At 64.6% G+C, this 16,017-nt stretch overlaps 5 protein-coding genes across 5 annotated transcripts in view; 3 read left to right on the forward strand and 2 right to left on the reverse strand.

Annotated features, from left to right (window-relative positions):
- EMIHUDRAFT_96478 (hypothetical protein) overlaps positions 1 to 2,160 on the reverse strand; it is a gene marked incomplete at both ends in the record, with an annotated part of 3,820 nt that extends 1,660 nt beyond the window's left edge. Inside the window, 12 exons of the mRNA XM_005767185.1 lie at positions 7 to 144; positions 283 to 454; positions 774 to 860; positions 921 to 926; positions 987 to 992; positions 1,053 to 1,058; positions 1,119 to 1,124; positions 1,185 to 1,190; positions 1,251 to 1,256; positions 1,317 to 1,430; positions 1,555 to 1,645; positions 1,697 to 2,160. Of these exons, the coding sequence (XP_005767242.1) occupies positions 7 to 144; positions 283 to 454; positions 774 to 860; positions 921 to 926; positions 987 to 992; positions 1,053 to 1,058; positions 1,119 to 1,124; positions 1,185 to 1,190; positions 1,251 to 1,256; positions 1,317 to 1,430; positions 1,555 to 1,645; positions 1,697 to 2,160 (1,102 nt within the window). The remainder of the gene's footprint in view (positions 1 to 6; positions 145 to 282; positions 455 to 773; positions 861 to 920; positions 927 to 986; positions 993 to 1,052; positions 1,059 to 1,118; positions 1,125 to 1,184; positions 1,191 to 1,250; positions 1,257 to 1,316; positions 1,431 to 1,554; positions 1,646 to 1,696) is intronic.
- A 2,911-nt stretch (positions 2,161 to 5,071) lies between these two features.
- On the forward strand, positions 5,072 to 6,583 carry EMIHUDRAFT_432660 (hypothetical protein). The gene has a single exon (XM_005767186.1). It carries the CDS (start codon positions 5,115 to 5,117, stop codon positions 6,501 to 6,503), a length of 1,389 nt encoding a protein of 462 aa, XP_005767243.1. The 5' UTR covers positions 5,072 to 5,114; the 3' UTR covers positions 6,504 to 6,583.
- Positions 6,584 to 6,721: 138 nt separating this feature from the next.
- EMIHUDRAFT_197391 (hypothetical protein) lies at positions 6,722 to 9,267 on the forward strand (the record flags this gene model as incomplete). The annotated part of the gene is made up of 3 exons (XM_005767187.1): positions 6,722 to 7,709; positions 7,756 to 8,092; positions 8,163 to 9,267. The coding sequence occupies 3 exons, from the start codon at positions 6,722 to 6,724 to the stop codon at positions 9,265 to 9,267; spliced, it is 2,430 nt and encodes an 809-aa protein (XP_005767244.1).
- A 3,157-nt stretch (positions 9,268 to 12,424) lies between these two features.
- EMIHUDRAFT_448232 (hypothetical protein) lies at positions 12,425 to 14,165 on the forward strand (the record flags this gene model as incomplete). The annotated part of the gene is made up of 3 exons (XM_005767188.1): positions 12,425 to 13,014; positions 13,128 to 13,459; positions 13,625 to 14,165. Coding segments are annotated over 3 exons (1,098 nt in total), but the record flags the coding sequence as incomplete, so codon positions are not given.
- Positions 14,166 to 14,818: 653 nt separating this feature from the next.
- On the reverse strand, positions 14,819 to 15,826 carry EMIHUDRAFT_197394 (hypothetical protein; the record flags this gene model as incomplete). The annotated part of the gene is made up of 5 exons (XM_005767189.1): positions 14,819 to 14,865; positions 14,931 to 14,991; positions 15,065 to 15,188; positions 15,292 to 15,655; positions 15,808 to 15,826. The coding sequence occupies 5 exons, from the start codon at positions 15,824 to 15,826 to the stop codon at positions 14,819 to 14,821; spliced, it is 615 nt and encodes a 204-aa protein (XP_005767246.1).
- Between the last annotated feature and the right edge of the window lie 191 nt (positions 15,827 to 16,017).

A 16,017-nucleotide genomic window follows, 5' to 3' on the forward strand; every position in this document is an offset into this window, starting at 1 on the left:
CAAAACGTGGGATGGGGGGTGGAGGGTGGGTGAAAGGGGGTGGGGCAGGCGGGCGGTGCTCGCCGGCGGCGAGGGCGAGGCCCGGCAGCCGCAGGAGGAGGTGCATCGGGTCCCCCTCCGGGTCGAGGCAGAAGAGCAGCTTGCCTGAAGGGGGGGGGGGGGGGCGGGGCAGGCCCAGACAAGTCCCAGGGTCGGGGTCCTCTCTCCTCTCCTCTCCTCTCCACTCCTCTCCACTCCTCTCTCTTCTCCTCTCTTCTCCTCTCTTCTCCTCTCTTCCCTCACCGAGCTCGAGCGCCGTGCGATGGCAGCCCTCCCGACTCGCGCGCTTCATCTGGCGGAAGAGCGCGCGAAGGAAAGGCCGGTTCGCCGCGTTGCGCCACCGCAGCCGCGCCGTGCCCTGCGTGCAGCGGCTGCGCATCTGCGGGTGGAAGGCGGCCTCGCACGCATGCAGCGCCTGGCCGCGGCGACGGCGCGGCGGGTGAGGCGGCGGTGGGCTGGAGCCTTCTAGGAAGTGTCTCGAGACTGTGCTCTTTGAGGTCGCATTCACAGCGGATGTGTGCCCCGGAAGTGTCCCGGAAGTGATATGTGTCTCGGATGTACCCCGAAAGTGTCTCGGAAGCGTCTCGGAGGGCCTTGTCGACGCACTCCCCTGCGAGCTCGTGCTGGCCGGTGTGCGAGCAGTAGTCGGCCAGCCTACAGGAAGAAGGCGCGGCCAAGCCTCAGAGACGGCTCAGTCATGCGGCCCGCTGTAGCGAGCTGTCTGCGAGCCGGACGAGGCCGTCCGTGTTGTACGGGCAAGCGGCCAGCACGCGCTGCAGTGCTGCGGGGTCGCCCGTCGCCGTCGCCATCTCCACCTCGACCTGCAGGAAGGTTCAGAGAGAGGTCCGAGAAAGTCCAGCCGCCGCCCGCCTCTTCTCCACCTCGACCTGCAGGAAGGTTCAGAGAGAGGTCCGAGAAAGTCCAGCCGCCGCCCGCCTCTCCTCCACCTCGACCTGCAGGAAGGTTCAGAGAGAGGTCCGAGAAAGTCCAGCCGCCGCCCGCCTCTTCTCCACCTCGACCTGCAGGAAGGTTCAGAGAGAGGTCCGAGAAAGTCCAGCCGCCGCCCGCCTCTTCTCCACCTCGACCTGCAGGAAGGTTCAGAGAGAGGTCCGAGAAAGTCCAGCCGCCGCCCGCCTCTTCTCCACCTCGACCTGCAGGAAGGTTCAGAGAGAGGTCCGAGAAAGTCCAGCCGCCGCCCGCCTCTTCTCCACCTCGACCTGCAGGAAGGTTCAGAGAGAGGTCCGAGAAAGTCCAGCCGCCGCCCGCCTCTTCTCCACCTCGACCTGCAGCTCCCGGTACGAGCGCGAGTGCACAAACACAAAGCTCATCGGCGGGTCGGCGCCTACACTGGCGGAGGGGCCGCGCCCCTGCGCCGGCTCGTCGGTGTCGACCTGTGCGGCGGAGGAGGGAGGAGGAGAGAGCGTGCTAGGCCGGCCTCCCATCTCGACCCTCACAGTCTTCTACTCTGTTCTACAGTCGTCTACTCTGTGGATACGTGCCGGCCTCCATGTCGACCCCTCCTCCGAGCGGAGGCCAGTGGTCCTTCCCGCTCGCCAGCAGCGCCGCGCGCGTGTAGCGGCCGCCCCGGCCGCCTCCGCCGCCCCGCCTGTTCGCACCAGCACGTGTGAAGAGGCGCTGTTCATGGCTGCTGCCCGACCAGCCCGCGCCGCGCTTCGGCTTGCCGCCCCGTCCGGCGGCGGCGAGCAAGCGCATCGTGTTTTTGCCAAAGCGGGCTCCGAGCTCGTTCGCGCTGTCGAGGTGCCGCGGCTCGAGCAGCCAGAGCGTGGGGATGTCTGGCACGCCTGACGGCTCTGTGGCTGGCGCAGCTGCGGCCGGCGGCGGGCGCGGCTCCTCGACTGCTGGCAGCGGGTCCTCGAGGACTGTGTCGGGTTGTGCGGCCGCCTGTGCAGCCGTCTCTTCCTTCTGCTCCTCTCTTTGGAGCTCCTCCTCCTCCTCAGAGCTTTCCGACACCTCCGAGGATTCAGAGGCGGGCAGAAAGGAGAAGCCGCCGTTGTTGCGCTGCCCACGCGGCGCGTCCTCCTCGCTCGACTCGCCGCTCGCGTCACCCGGCGCTTCCTGCCGCTGCTGCTGCTGGAGGGCCCGCTTGAGCAGGCGACTCATGGTATGTACATAAAAGGGGTTATCCGGCGCCAGGGTTCCAACTTTTTCCGGGGTATGGTATGGTGACCGGGGGGGGGTAAGGTCCTAACCGCCCAAGGCTAGCCCTACCATACCCCAAGCAGGTCTTGCAAGAGGCGGGGGGGTATGTGGTCTCGAGGTGGGTTGGCCGAGATTACCATATACCCCGGAAAAAGTTGGAACCCAGCGACTCCGCGAGAAAAGAATGTATGTTCTTTATAGGACAGGAGAAAAGACGAGCACTTGTTGTGTGTTGTGTGTTGTGGTTTCATATTGTCAAGCTGCGCGTCCGCGAGATATGCACACCGTGCATTCTTACTTTAAACACGTGCGTACGTCCGACGGAGTCTTGACTCAAAGCACCCGTGACACACACACACACATATGGCGTCGCGCGTGGCCGTCGTTCGAGCCAAATACCTCTCGGGCTGGATAGGTCCAAGCGACGCGAGCCGCAGCACAGCCGAGCCGGTGGCTTTGTTTGGCACGCAAAGTGCACTGGCTTCGGGTCCGCAGGAAGCGGGAGAAGGGCCCTCGTATGCGCGGAAGCACAGCTGGAAGGAGCTCCAGCAGGCCCTGAATGCGCTGGAGTCGAGGCTACCCGAGGCGAACGAGCAGAGCACGGATCAAGTGCTGACAGCATGCGGAGTGGTGCACGCTTTGTCGCCTCCCGCACAGGCCGCTTCAGCAGGCGCCTTCTGGCCCACGCGACGAGCGGCGGTGTCGCCCGACAATCGAGGCGCTGGCAAATGGCAGCTGCAGTCCAGGAAATTGCCTCCTCCTGTTAGTAATCAAAATTGGGACTCGGCAGCTCGGCAGGGCTGCGTTCAGTCGGCCTGCGCCCTGCGGCGAGCCGGACAAACCCCTGGGGCCGCCTCAACTGGTTGAGTTCTAACACACCATCCCCGGCGCGGCCCTCGGCCCTGCCTGACTCGACAGTTCGATAGCCCCCCCCCCCCCCCTCTCGCTCTCGCGCTCTCTCTCTCTCTCGCTCTCTAACTTGTCTTCCAGACGAGGATTTTTGACTGCGCAAGATATAAAGGGTGGCTACTGGGCTGGGTTTTTAGGCATTGTGGGGTTGGCACTCCCATCGACCCTCATGACCTCCTGCGGTCTCTGAGATGGACACCAGTGGGTGTGGGACCACAGCCAGGATACACTCGAAGGCTGGGTAAGCAGTAGAGGTCGATACTCGACGCGTCCCACATGATCTGTGTCGCTGTCGGCACGCTGTCGACAGGACGTCGAGCGACACCGGTGGCAGTGCCACCCAGGAGTGGTCGGGCGGTCTCCCGTCATGAGAGAGCCACCATGTGATCCGTATGATGATTCCTGACAACCGCCTCAGTCAACTTTTGTCACAGTTCCCGCTCTGAGAGGAGCTGAGGGTCAGCTCGACAGCTGGAGCTGTGTCGCCGGCGTGCGGCGGCCTGCCTCCGGAGGTGCCTCTGAGGTGGACATTTTTTGGTCACCGTGAGAGAACGCGTTCGAATTTTCACTCCGGAACTTCAACTCCGCACGCGCACCGGCCAGGGCTACAATAGTGCCAGTGAGGCGGAGGCGCGAGTCGGAAGGCCGCGACCGTGATTTGGTCCCTTCGTTTTCCTACAATCGCTGTGAACCCAGCCACGTAAGGGCTCTGCCCGCGAGGCGCCCGCGTCGCAGATGCGGTACCATTGGCAATTCCGGAATACCGACCCCACGCGACGAGCAAAAATAGCAAAATCCGCGTACCCCGTGGGCGTGTGGGTGGGCCGTGGCGCGCGAGAGAGGGGCGACCTCTCTCCTCTGGTGCAAAACCAGAGCTTAAAAGTTGTATACTTGAGCCAAAGCCGTCGCTATAAAGCCAATCCCTGCTTTCGACGCAACTTGAGAGAACCGCCGGTGATCGAGCCCAGCGTGCCCGCCGGCCGCGCTTCCTCCCGCGCAGCACCGACGCTGGGGGGGCCGACACGCTGCGGAATCTCGGATCGACCCCGTGGAGGAGGAGGGCGCAGTCGATGAATTGTAGGACGAGGAGGGCGCAGTCGACGAATGGGAGGAGGAGGGTGCAGTCGTTGTCGTGTGTCTGACTCGGAGGAGGAGTTGGAGGTGCTCCAGCAACCTCTGGCCGACCCGCCTGAATGAGGACAGGAGAGTCGAGAGAGAGAGCTTTTTGTGGTGTTGTTGTGTTGGTGCACGCAACAACGGCACAGAGGATGGTTGTTCTCTCTAAGCTCGCCCTCTGCTCTTAGCATGAGCTGCGCCCTGTGTCCGACCCCCTTTTGGAGCACTTGGAGTGCAGTCATTAGCCTCACGCCCAGGACCGGGGAGCTAAGAAAGAAGCGCACCCAGCGGGCCGGATGATCGGGATCTGGTTGCGGGCAAGAGAGCCCTAGCCCAGGGGGTGCGCGTTCGCAGGGCCATAACACGGGTCTCCGAGGGTTGGCTCCGCGCTCCGGGTTTCCCCTAGCAGCAGACCGCCCCCTCTACTCGGAGCTAAAGAATACTCTCCGAGGGTTAGTTCCGTGTACCGGGCTTTTGCGCAGCAACACCTTAGAAGCGCGACGGACGACGCCTCCCCGGCGGAAAGGCCGCCCCGGAAGGATGCTCAACCCCTCCACGCCACGCCAGGGGCAGGCGAGTAATATTTTTCAAAAAAAGTATGAGCCCGATCCGTCGCAGTGCTCTTGCAGAGAGAGGCGGTTAGTGGTGCACTTACCCCGAGAAACCCTTCGGGTCACTCCTCATCGCAAACCCTGTCAGCAGTCCTCCTCCGGGAATGTACGTAAGTGCCACATACATTGAGAGAGAGATAAGCTAAAAGCACGTACATTGAAAAAGTAAGCACATACATGTAGAGAGAGAAAGAAAAATACAGCCAGCTGAAGTGAGTCCTCCTTGGCTGCCACCGAAAAAGGCGGCCTCGAATTGAGCCTGGCTGCCGCCGGTCCTCCATGCTGGCAGCATTTGCCGCCGCCGCCGCCGCGACCTCCCAGGCTCACGACGTCTGGGGCACGGGCGTCAACACCACAGGTTGGGCCGTCTTTGCCATCACCGACTTTGCGATCGGCGGCCTCACCAAGGCGCCTGATGCTCAAGTCGAGGTGATCGTCGAGCCAAAGATGTCTTCGGGAAGGCCCGAGGTGTCGCACCTTTCCAAAGTGCTCTACGGCTCTACCAGCGGCGTCTTCGATCTGCACGTCTACCTGCCCGCCGACAGCTCGGCGGTGACCGTGAACTTGTACGACCACTGCAGCTGGCAGGAGCCTGGCGAGCTGATCTTCACAACCCGCTACGATCTGGCAGACTGCCCGGCCGAGCAGTCGGCGACACAGGGCTGTGCGCTGGCGTGGCAAGAGCCCGTGGAGCTGCCACCGCTGTTGGCAGCCAAACAGTTCCCTTGGCACCCTTGGGCGGCGTCACCCGGCGAGCGGTCGGCACGCCTCCTCGGGTACCATGCGACTGGAGCAGAGATGGTGAGCCGGGTGCGGGTGGCGAGTCGACGCGGTGTGGGCGTGCAGTTTGAGGACGTGTCGCGCGACCCGGCAAGGTTCGCGCTGGGCCGCATCCAGAATGATGCGATTGAAACGCAGCTCTTCTTTGCGGAGGCGGGCTCCGTATTCCCTGAGGCGCTGCACGGGCTGTGGTGGATGGACCAGCGTGGCGTCTCGCTGAAGGACGGGCCGTATCCGTCGGATCCGGAGTACACCCAGGTCTGCCTTGGAGCTGCCGAGGAGAACCTCATCTCGTTTGGGGAAGCGTCCTGGGACAACGAGACGCGGTGCGCTTCCGGCGTGCGGCAATACAGCGGCGGCCCGCTCTCTGGCCACTGGACCTGGTTCGATGAGTCTGGGAATGGTGAGAGCAAACCGTGGAGCAGCGGCGCCGACTGGATCCTAAAGTACGAGTTCTGCTTCTCTAGCGATGACTTTGACCAGATCGATGTGAGAACAAAAATTACAAACGACGCGCTCGGCGAGATTACGCTGCCGACGTTCGCTACGATGGTTCGGACGAGCTGGGGATGGGACCGTGTCACCACGATTCCGGACGCTCCCGCAAAGCTGACGGAGTTTCTCAAGACCGCCTCTATCGACTCGGGCCTAGCTGATTGGGTTCAGGCCAAGTTCGGACCGGGCTACGGCGACTTTGCAGCTTCCGGCTTCGCCTGCCATTACCCGTTGCGCCAGGTCGTTGACGGTACGGGCAAGAGGACTGACGCTTACAGCGAGTACCTCGCGTACGTCAACATGCAGACCGAGTGCGAGGAGGCCAGCTTCGAATGCCCCCGAAACCGGGGCAGGGGGACGCAGCTCGTCGGAAGGCTGGCGTTGCCGCGATGAAGGAGACGCAGGTGCGGCTAAGTGATAAAATCACATTCTCCTGCGTTCTGTTCGTATGTTTACAGAGATACGCGCCGAAAACTAAAGAGACGCACCAGAGACTGGAGGGTCCGTCCGTCATCCTGTCACGCTCAGGTTGAACAAACTAGAAACTTGTGTGCGTGCCTTCCGGGCCTTATCGGAGGCCGGAGCGCAGCCGACACTTCTGGCAAAACGCGATGCTCACCCTGCTTCTGCTGCTCACAGGGGGAGCGGGTGTTGAGATTAAAGTTATTGACAGGAGGGAGGCAGAGGAGATGATGAGGTCGCGCTCGCTCCTCTTTGGCTCGACAGGTCACGCCGAGCCAGAGAAGCCCGCCGACCCCCCACCGACGTGTCCTCAAGGCACCGTGCCCTTTGTGGGTGACGGTAAGGCCTCCATATTCGACCAGCTCTCGATCACGGAGATCCACACGGTTGCCGATTACCTAGAGGTCGCAGGTCTTGTCGACCACAGGTTTGCCTCCGGGCTCGCTGACCTCGTCTATGAGGACCTCCGGGCTCACGGCGGTCGCGTCATCATGGACTCGAACGTGGGGATCGAGTATCAGCTCTTAGCCCCGGCCAAGGCTGAGGCGGCGGCGTTCCTCTCCGGCGAGTCAGGTATCCCGCCGGCTCGGTTCGCAAAGGTTACGGTCTTTCGAGGTGCTGCTTCGCCTCGCGACGTGATGCAGTACAAGGTTGGGCCCCTGGGGGGGGCAACGTCAATGGCGGCGACAGAGATGCTGGCCGCTGGCTCGTGGAAGTGGGCACGCCGGCCCGAGAATAACGCCATGGAGAAGGCATTCTGGCAGATGCCTGTCGGCGTGACGATGAACACGCTGTCGCGGCTCATAGCAGCCTCCTCCTCTTCGGGCGAGTTTGCGGGCGTGGACGGCAACCCTTATGTGTATTTGAGCTGGTGGGCCTATCCCGACCTGGGGTCGACTGATGAGGACCGCATCATAAACGTCCACATGATGTCGATCCCGCCGCAAGCGGAAGGCGACTCACAGGGAGGCACCTTGCTCGCGCTGCCCCTCTCCTTTAGCGTGCACGAGGACCCGGACAGGCCGGCCGCAGAGTGGCGGGTCGACAAGGTCGAGTACTGCTACCGCCTATACGCGAGCGCCGCGGAGCTGGCATCGCAGTTCTCAGCCGGCGCCACCCCACGCCTATCAACCATCGGTTCGAATTGCGCGCTTGAAGCTCACAGCTTCCTTCGCTGGCGCAGGCGAGGTTGAGGTGTGCTCGGCACGCATCAGCGAGTACAGCTGGACGCAGATGAAGCCTGACGAGACGCAGCGCGCGGCAGCGGGCACGGCCCTCAGCATGCCCTCCGTCTATGAGCCACAGGGCTCGCGATTTGCCACCAGCGGCGGCAACATCGAGTGGATGGGCTGGGAGCTGCACGTGAGCGCAGACGACTGGCATGGACTCACGGCTCACGCGGTCAGGTTCCGCGGAGAGACGGTTGCATACGAAATATCGACGATGGAGGTATTTGCCTCCTACTCGGGCGTCGGGTCTACGCACCAGGTCTTCTATCACGACTCGCAGTGGCGCGCGCTGTGGCGTTGGCCATCGCCCCCGTGCCATCTCAAGGCGGCTCACGTCGCTACATCGGAGTCTCGCGAGTAGGCGCATCGGCGGCGAAGCGTCGCCGCTCGCTGCTGGGCTCGACTGCCCACACACCGCCTCTTTCCTCAGCATCACCAGTCAAGCCTCAGACGCCGGCCCCGAGAGGATAGAGCGCGCAATCTGCATCTTCGAGGCCCCAACAGGCGGATCGCTCTACCGCCATTACAGCCGCTTCGGCTCGCTCTCTGGCCCAGCCGAGACGTCGATGGGGCGCGCAAAGTCGCAGCTGGTGATACGCTCCATCACCACGCCCGGCAACTACGACTACATCAACAACTTTGTGCTGGATGAGGACGGGACCATATCCGTCCAGATGGACTTTGGCGGCTACATGCTCGCCTCCTATGCCAGGGACGCGGCGAGCAACAACGAGGAGTACCCGATGTTTGGCGTGCCAGTCGGCCCGCACACCAACGGCGTCTTGCACGACCACGTCGTGGGCTACAAGGTGGACCTCGACATTGCGGGCACCTCCAACTCCTTCCAGACAACTTCAATCAAGTACGGCACGTATGAGGAGGCGACAGGCAAGACAAAGCCAGCCTACATTTCGTACAACGGAATCAAGTATGCGGAGAATATCATCCATCCGACCGAGCTCGGCGTGCACGCCAAGGACTACGATGGCTACGCCGTGATCAACGAGGAGGCGCTCAATGCATGGGGCGTCCCGCGCGGGTACGAGATTGTGCCTCTCTCGACCACGGCGCGACAGGTCCTCCCAGACGACCACCCACTCATGGCGGCCGGTGGCTGGATGAAACACAACATCATGGTCACGGTTCGCAAGGATGAGGAAGAGCTTGCCACCGTGCCCTCCAATTTCAACATTGGCGTGCCAACGCCCGAGCGATACAACATGGACGCCTTTCTCAATAGTGAGCCCATCGTCAAGCAGGACTTGGTGACGTGGATCACCGTCGGCAGGCAGCACTACCCAAAGGCTGAGGACGTCCCCGTCGTGTCCAACTTTGGCGTCGGCTTCTCGCTCAAGCCGCGCAACTTTTACGCAGCTGCCGCCTTCAAGGACCTGCCAGCGGCGCAGGAGACTGAATACGGCGCGCGTGTCGAAGCGTGCGCGCCACCGAAGCAGGCCCCGCGTTGACACATGACTTGACTGTTGTTGATCGTTTTTTGAACAGAGTCAAGATCGATCAGAGCGACTCTCGGAGATTAGAAGTGGTCATTGCTCACTGCACACCCCCCGTCTCAGCGCTGGCCAGCGTGTGTGGTCCTCGGGGGAGTAGGGGGTTAACGAGTGTTAAAGATAAAGATTAAAGTACCACAACACAATCTGACACACTCGCTGAGGAACAGTCAGAAAACTCAGACGAGACGCGAATTCCGAATACGAGAGTGCGGGGCCGCCGGGACGCACGGCACACATTCTCCGACCATCCTGTGCACGCACACAGCTTACCCGGGTACACAGCTCATGGTACGGCTCTACTATTTTGGTACAGCGACACACAGGTGGCTCTGGCTGCTCAGCACCTGCTCAGCCTCAGGCGTCAGGGGTGTTCGGGTGTACACTCTACACTTATCTTTGCGTTTTGGCCTTTTTGTTTTTCTTTTCCCCATCATGCCCAGCGGGCCCGCGCCCCTTTTGCGAATCCGAATGCTTTAAAGTATGATTAAACATGCAATAGCCAACACAAGATAGTAGATACAAGCCACCTGTGCCACGGGACTCGACTCACAATACGCGGACGGACGCATTATAATCACTGCCTCCCTCCCCCACAACGCCCCAGATCTCCACACGCTATTATCGTCGCTCCCTCCCCCCTTATCGACTCACAGTCCATGCATGCGGCCACAGTGTCAAGCCAAGCAGTCCCGACTCCCGAGCCCAAAGATCAGCGCCCCACAGCAGCACTTACCCTGTCCGTTCCGATGTTGGTGCAATCCACTCATCCAGCGAGCTGGTCGCAAGTTCACAGAATGATGTCACCCGACGCCTGCGCCCACGCCCGCGCGCGCGAGCGGCGCGTGCTCGACCCCTTCTCCGGGGTGCTATGCGGCACGGCGCCGGCCCGCGCGCGCGTCGTTATGGGGCGAGAGCGGGCGAGCGGGAGATGTCCGGGCGGCGTCGCCGCCGCGCCGGGCCATGAAGAAGCGAGCGTCGGGGCGGGGCCGTGTAGAGGCCGCCGCCAGCGCCAGCCAAGGCGCGCACTCAGGCGTACGCCAGCCCGTTGGGCGCCGCCGCCGCCGAAGAGCGCAGCAGCTCCTGCGCCACGAACTCGACGGGCGACGTGACGTTGAACTGCATCGCGCGGTCGACGGCGCGGTCGAAGAGGGCGCCGAGGCCGTGCCGCTGGACGAAGAGGCGGCGCGCCTCCGCCTCGGCGCGGCAGCTCGGCGGCGGGGAGCCGCGCGACGAGTCGGTGCGGAGCGACGAGTCGAGAGAGCGAAGCAGCGGCTCCTTGGCCAGCAGCGGCTCCTCGGCCGCCAGCTCGTCGCCGCACGGAGTGAGGAGCTCGGACAGCTGCGCGAGGAGCGCGGCGGGCTGCTGCTCGTCGGCGTCCGCCGGCGCGGCCGGCGCGGGCGCGTGCGCCGCCGGGCCGTCGAAGATGCTGAAGCTCGGCGGGCTGCAGTGCGGCGGCCACCGAGCCGCGGCCGCGCCGGGGGCGTCGCCGAGCGGGCCGAGAGAGAGGGCGGGGGCGGGGGCGGCGCAGGGCGCGAAGCCGGCGCGCGGCGACGCGGCCGCGCCGAACAGGTCCTTGGGCTGCAGCGGGCTCACCGGCTGCCCGTGGGCGCTCAGCGGCTGAAGGCGGTCGTAGAGGGTGTTTGCGCACGACGGCGGCACCGGGGCGCACGGCTGGTGGTGGTGCGGGTGGGGGCGGCCGCCGCCCGCGCCGCCGTTGGTGGGCGACCACGCGCTGGCGGCGATGCCGATCGCGACGCGGTGCCGCTCCGCCCGGGACATCGCCAGCCCCGGGGGCGGGAGCGGCGGCAGGCCGGCGCACGGCCGCAGCTCGACGGCGTCCAGCGGCCGGCCGGCGGCGGTGCGGCCCGAGTGGAGGTAGAAGAGGGAGGGGAAGCAGCGGACGTAGGCCTTGAGGTTGAGCATGTCGAGCGCCCTGCCCGCCGGGCCGCCGCCCGTCCGCTCCTTGATCGCCGTGATGAGCTGCGGCAGGGTGAGCGAGCGCGCGCGCGTAGCGAGCAGGGCGTCGACCAGCGCCGGCATCGGGCCGGGGCCGACGAGGCCGGCGGGCCACTCGCTCGCGGCGCGGTGCTCGCCCCACGCGCAGAGGCGGTCGATGACGATCGCCGTGAGCAGCTGCTCGCGATGCTGCTCCGGCGTGCTCGGCTGCGAGTTGTAGACGTTGTGCGGGAACGAGGGCGCCCGGTGGTGGTGGTGGTGGTGGTGGTGCGGCTCGGCGAGTGCGGGGGCCCTCGCGTGGTACGCGGTGTGCGGACTCGGCACGCACCCGTCGCTCAGCGCCCGCGTCATCGGCGGCGACGAGGCGTGGAAGCCGGGGATCTGGATCGGAGGCGGCGCCTCGGCGGGCGGCGCGAGGTTGTGCTGCGCCGGAGGGGGCGCCGGCGGCGGGGGCGGAAAAGGGGGCGGGAGGATTCCGCTCCCGGCCGAGGGGGCGCCCCCGAAGACGTGAGAGCCGAGCGGCGCGAGGGCCGCATGCGGGTTGCAACCGCCGAGCACCGATGCGAGCGACGGTGAGGTGTCCGCCGCCAGCGGCTTGGGAGGCGTCGCGGGTGCCCAGGGCGCGGACTCGCGGTGGGGCGCGGCGGAGCGCCGCGCGATCCGCCCGCGCTGCGCCGCCTGGATGCGCGTCGTGGCGGCGTTGAGGACACACAGCAAGCTCATCGGAAAACGGGTAGCAGGCAGGCACAACGAGCAACGAGGCGCGAAAGACCCAATTTTCGCGCCTTTTCAGGCAACCGGGAAAACAAAAGGGAGCCCGGTCCTGCGCAAAACCGACACACCTGCACTGCGATCCGCTTCCCCTCCGCCAGCGGCCGGCTTTTCTTCTTCGAGTATGCCGGGTCTAGGATCTGGGTGGCAGACGAGATACCAACCACAGCGCTGTCCGTCTGCATGCAGCTCTCAGTCGCGAACTCCGTCCGCTGTCGCGAACGCACGAAAGAGACAAAGAGTTGATGCGGAACAGACGGGGGTGCTGCGGGGGTGTACACGTGCTGAACTCTCTGTCGATCCGGGCGTAAAAAAGAAACGCAGACGCCCAGCCAGCTGGTCTCTCTCTTCGGAGCATCGATCACTGCCAGGGCGCCCTCATCACATTTACACAAAACCCTCCAATGGTCGCCTCTCCCCACCCGAGGGTGCTGACGGTGAGCGTCTCGGGCGCCTCGCCGTCGTGGCTGTGCACCGCCTGCAGCCGTATCAACTCGAAAGGCGAGTCGTGCGCCAACCCGGCGTGCCGTGTCGCCTTCAGAGTGGCTGGCGTCCCCCACCACGCGATCGACAAGATGGCGCCCCAGCAGGCGGTCGTTGCAGGCGGGCGCCGCTCGTCGCTACGCACCTCGGTCGTCGACGCCCGCCAACTGCGCATCGAGCGCGCCGCGGCCGTCCGCTCGCCTCGCGAGCTCTCTGGGCTGCAGTCGTCCGAGCAGGAGCCGCTCTTGCTGGGCGAGGAGCTCCGGCGGTGCAACTACCTGCCGTACAGCGGGCTGGCTCCGTGCGACGTCCCCATCGCGTCCGGGGTCCAGCTCTCCGTCCTGTGCGCTGGAAGCTCCCGCAGCGGCTCGGCGCCCGACGTCTTGAGCGAGTACTCTCGCGTCTGCAGCCGGCTGCTGCCAAACTTGCCTCACAAGGACATCCTCGAGCCGTCGGAGGGGTGCTACCACGCGCTGGTGCGCGACGCCAATGGTGAGCCCCCCCCCCCCCCCCTCCCCCCCCCTTTCCCCGCCAAACCCCCTTTTTCCCTTTTTCCGGGGGGCCCCCCCCCCCCCCCCCCACTCCCCCAACCCCTCACGCCTCAGGCAAGATGCTCGGCGGGGCCTCGTTTCGGCTGGTGCAGCTCTCCCAGCCGGGCGACGACTCGCCCCCCGAGCTCCTTGTCCTCCACGTCTCGCGAACCGTCGTCGCAGAGACGGCGCAGCGCTGCGGCCTCGGCTCCTGCCTGGTCCGGTACCTCCGTGCGCTCCTCGTCACCCACGCGAGCGTGCGGACGATGCGTGCGCTCGTGGTGACGCAAGCCGACAACCACGCAGTCGACTTTTGGCGAAAGTGCGGCCTCGAGCCACGCTCCGGCGCACGCCTCCTCGTCGAGTCCCTCTTCCGACACTCGCCCGCCGACTTTCCGGTCTGCGAGGTGCGCCCGCAAGACGGGGCCCTGGCCCCCCCCCCCCCCTCCCCCCCCAGCCCTCGGCCCTCTTGCCAACCTCTGCCCTCATCACTCCGTCCCCTATGCTCCCCCCTCTGCCCCTCGCCCCCTCCACCCCAACCCCCCCCCTCCCCCTCTCCCCTCCGCCTGCAGGGCGCCCGCCCGATGCTGCAACTCATCGCAACCTCGTCCGCCTCCGCCGAGCCCGCGACGCCCCTCAAGGAGGCAAAGGGCCGCGTCGGGCGGCGCGCCGTGACCCGCTCCTCGTCGCGGCGGGCCTTCTGACCCCACGCCGCCGCGAGCGAGCGAGGGCGTGGCCGGGTGTATGAATGCCGTGTATTGAAGCGAGGAATGTGAGAGCCAGGGCGCAGGGGCCGCCGCCCTGCGATAGCCGGCCCCTGCCGCAAACGGTCAACTGATGGCCGCACACAAGTGACTTGTGTGCAGAGCCGCTGAGGCGGGAGCACGCGCGCCCGTCCGGTATTGGCGTAGGTCGAACCGGGCGCCGCGGTCCCCTCCACGGGTGTGACTGTGAGACCTTTTGGGTTTTGCCTGTCATTGTCGCCTCTCGGTTGTGGAGGTGAGCTTGCTTGTTTTGGGCCTGTCCGAGGAGAGTTTTCGTCTGTGGGAGAACGCTTGAGACTGTTGTTCATGTTGCGCCGGTGTAGCTTTCTTAGTTGAGAGCTGGCCTTGGCGAATCATTTGACAAATAACCCACATGCTCATGCCACAGCTGGGCCAGGGCGGACGCTGCGCCCGCGCTTCCCACACGAAAATATGGACGCAATCAATAACCCCTGCAGCCCTAGCTGCAACCACCATAGTCCCCATAGTCCATAGCTTATTTCGCTTTATCGCTTTGGTGTCCGACTCTCACGAGGCTCACGACCCACGACGTTACGAGGAGAGGAAAGTCGTGCGTTCGTTGTGTTTTTTTTACACGTGTGTGTGTGTCGGCAGCATTATTCAGACGATGTGGCGCGATATCCGCGTCGGGGCAGATATCGCCGCGCGCCAGCGGGGACACACACACGTCACAGGCCTGTCTGTGTCAGCCGAGCGTCAGCACGTACCCCGACTCACATGTCACTTAACTGGTCACTTAAAGCGCGCGCTGCGGGACGACCTAGCACCTACTCTCTATCCTCTCTCTCATGTGGCTCAGACGATGTGTGGGTGGCCCTGCACTGTGTCAGTCGGAAATGAGGGCTCTCCGGCGCTTCTATTAAGGCCTACGGTTGCGAGCCCTGCCAGCCCCATTGCCGCCTGATTTGAATCTTGTGAACCTATATCTGTATCTCTTCTCTTTTCTCTCGACTCTCCCGACGCGCCTTCCGCGCTCAGCCATCAGCACGGAAACTCTGGGGTTGCTGGGAAGACATCGGCGCAGCACCCTGCCGAGGAGATGCAAGCTTCATAGCGGAGGGCGCATCGCGTAATTCTGTTGTTTGGCCCCAACGTCGTGACATGAAGACAGCGGAGCCGGCCTGGTGCAGGGCGCAGCCAAAGACGGTCGTTGCCTGCAGGTGCCGATGTCAGGATATCGTGGCTCCCTGGCGCCTATGGGCTGGGAGGTCGGGAGATAGAGCTTACCTGCAGCAGCTCGCCAGCCAACCCACTTGCGGTGCTGCATCTGACAAGGGCGGCCAACGGCCTGGGAGCGAGGAGTCTGTCCACCCCGATTGCTCTTAGGCCTGACTCAACGAGCTCAACGCGCCTGCGCGCGATTGGCAGCGGGTGAGGGGTGACAAGCGCAGCCCGTCTGCGCACTAACACTTTGCACGTGGGCGGTGCTAAATCACGGAGGGGCGGGAGCGCACGTCAAAGGGTCAAAGGCCATCACGGCAATCTCAAAGAGGTCGTCAGCACTCATCTGGACGGGGAGCGCGGCGAGGGCGACGGCGAGGAGGGCGATCCCCGCCCGAGCGAGGGAGCGGCCGCTCCACAGTACCAGGAGCGCGATATAGCGAGTTACTTTTGCAAGCGCGAGCAAGATCAGCTCGACGCCGTACATGGTGCCGCGCTGCCTGAGCCGATCCACGTCACGATGATGCTGCGCCGCACTCTCCGCCAGCAAGCGGCGATCGTGCTGGTGCCGCGCCGCGCTCTCCGCTAGCAGCGCCTGAGTGGCGTCGGAAGCGCCTGAGTAGGAACCGGGTGTGCCGATGAGACTAAGGGCCGTGCCTGGTCGGCACGCCGCTGCTCCGAGAGTTGGTCGTTTCTGGTTTGAAGTCCCTGCGAGAACTGCGATAGCGAGGCAAGTTCCCTCAAAAGGGTGCGCCGGCCGGGCCCCGTCGGCTCTGCGTCAAGTTCATGTGGCTGCGGGCATGCCACACGATTGGAGGAGGTAGACATGGACATGTGGGCATTGCCAGTGGGACGGACGAGTTTCGTTCCTTACCCTGGAGGGGCAGCCGGTGCTCGGCCGCTCGCCGGCCGCCTTTCGAGTTGTAGGTATAGCGTCGAGTTGATATGGCTGCAGTGCACAGCCACGACGGCGAGGCGCCCGAGACGCTCACCGTCAGCACCCTCGGGTGGGGAGAGGC

The sequence above is a fragment of the Emiliania huxleyi genome, assembly GCF_000372725.1.
Source record: "Emiliania huxleyi CCMP1516 unplaced genomic scaffold EMIHUscaffold_5, whole genome shotgun sequence".
In the NCBI taxonomy this organism is placed as follows: domain Eukaryota; phylum Haptophyta; order Isochrysidales; family Noelaerhabdaceae; genus Emiliania; species Emiliania huxleyi.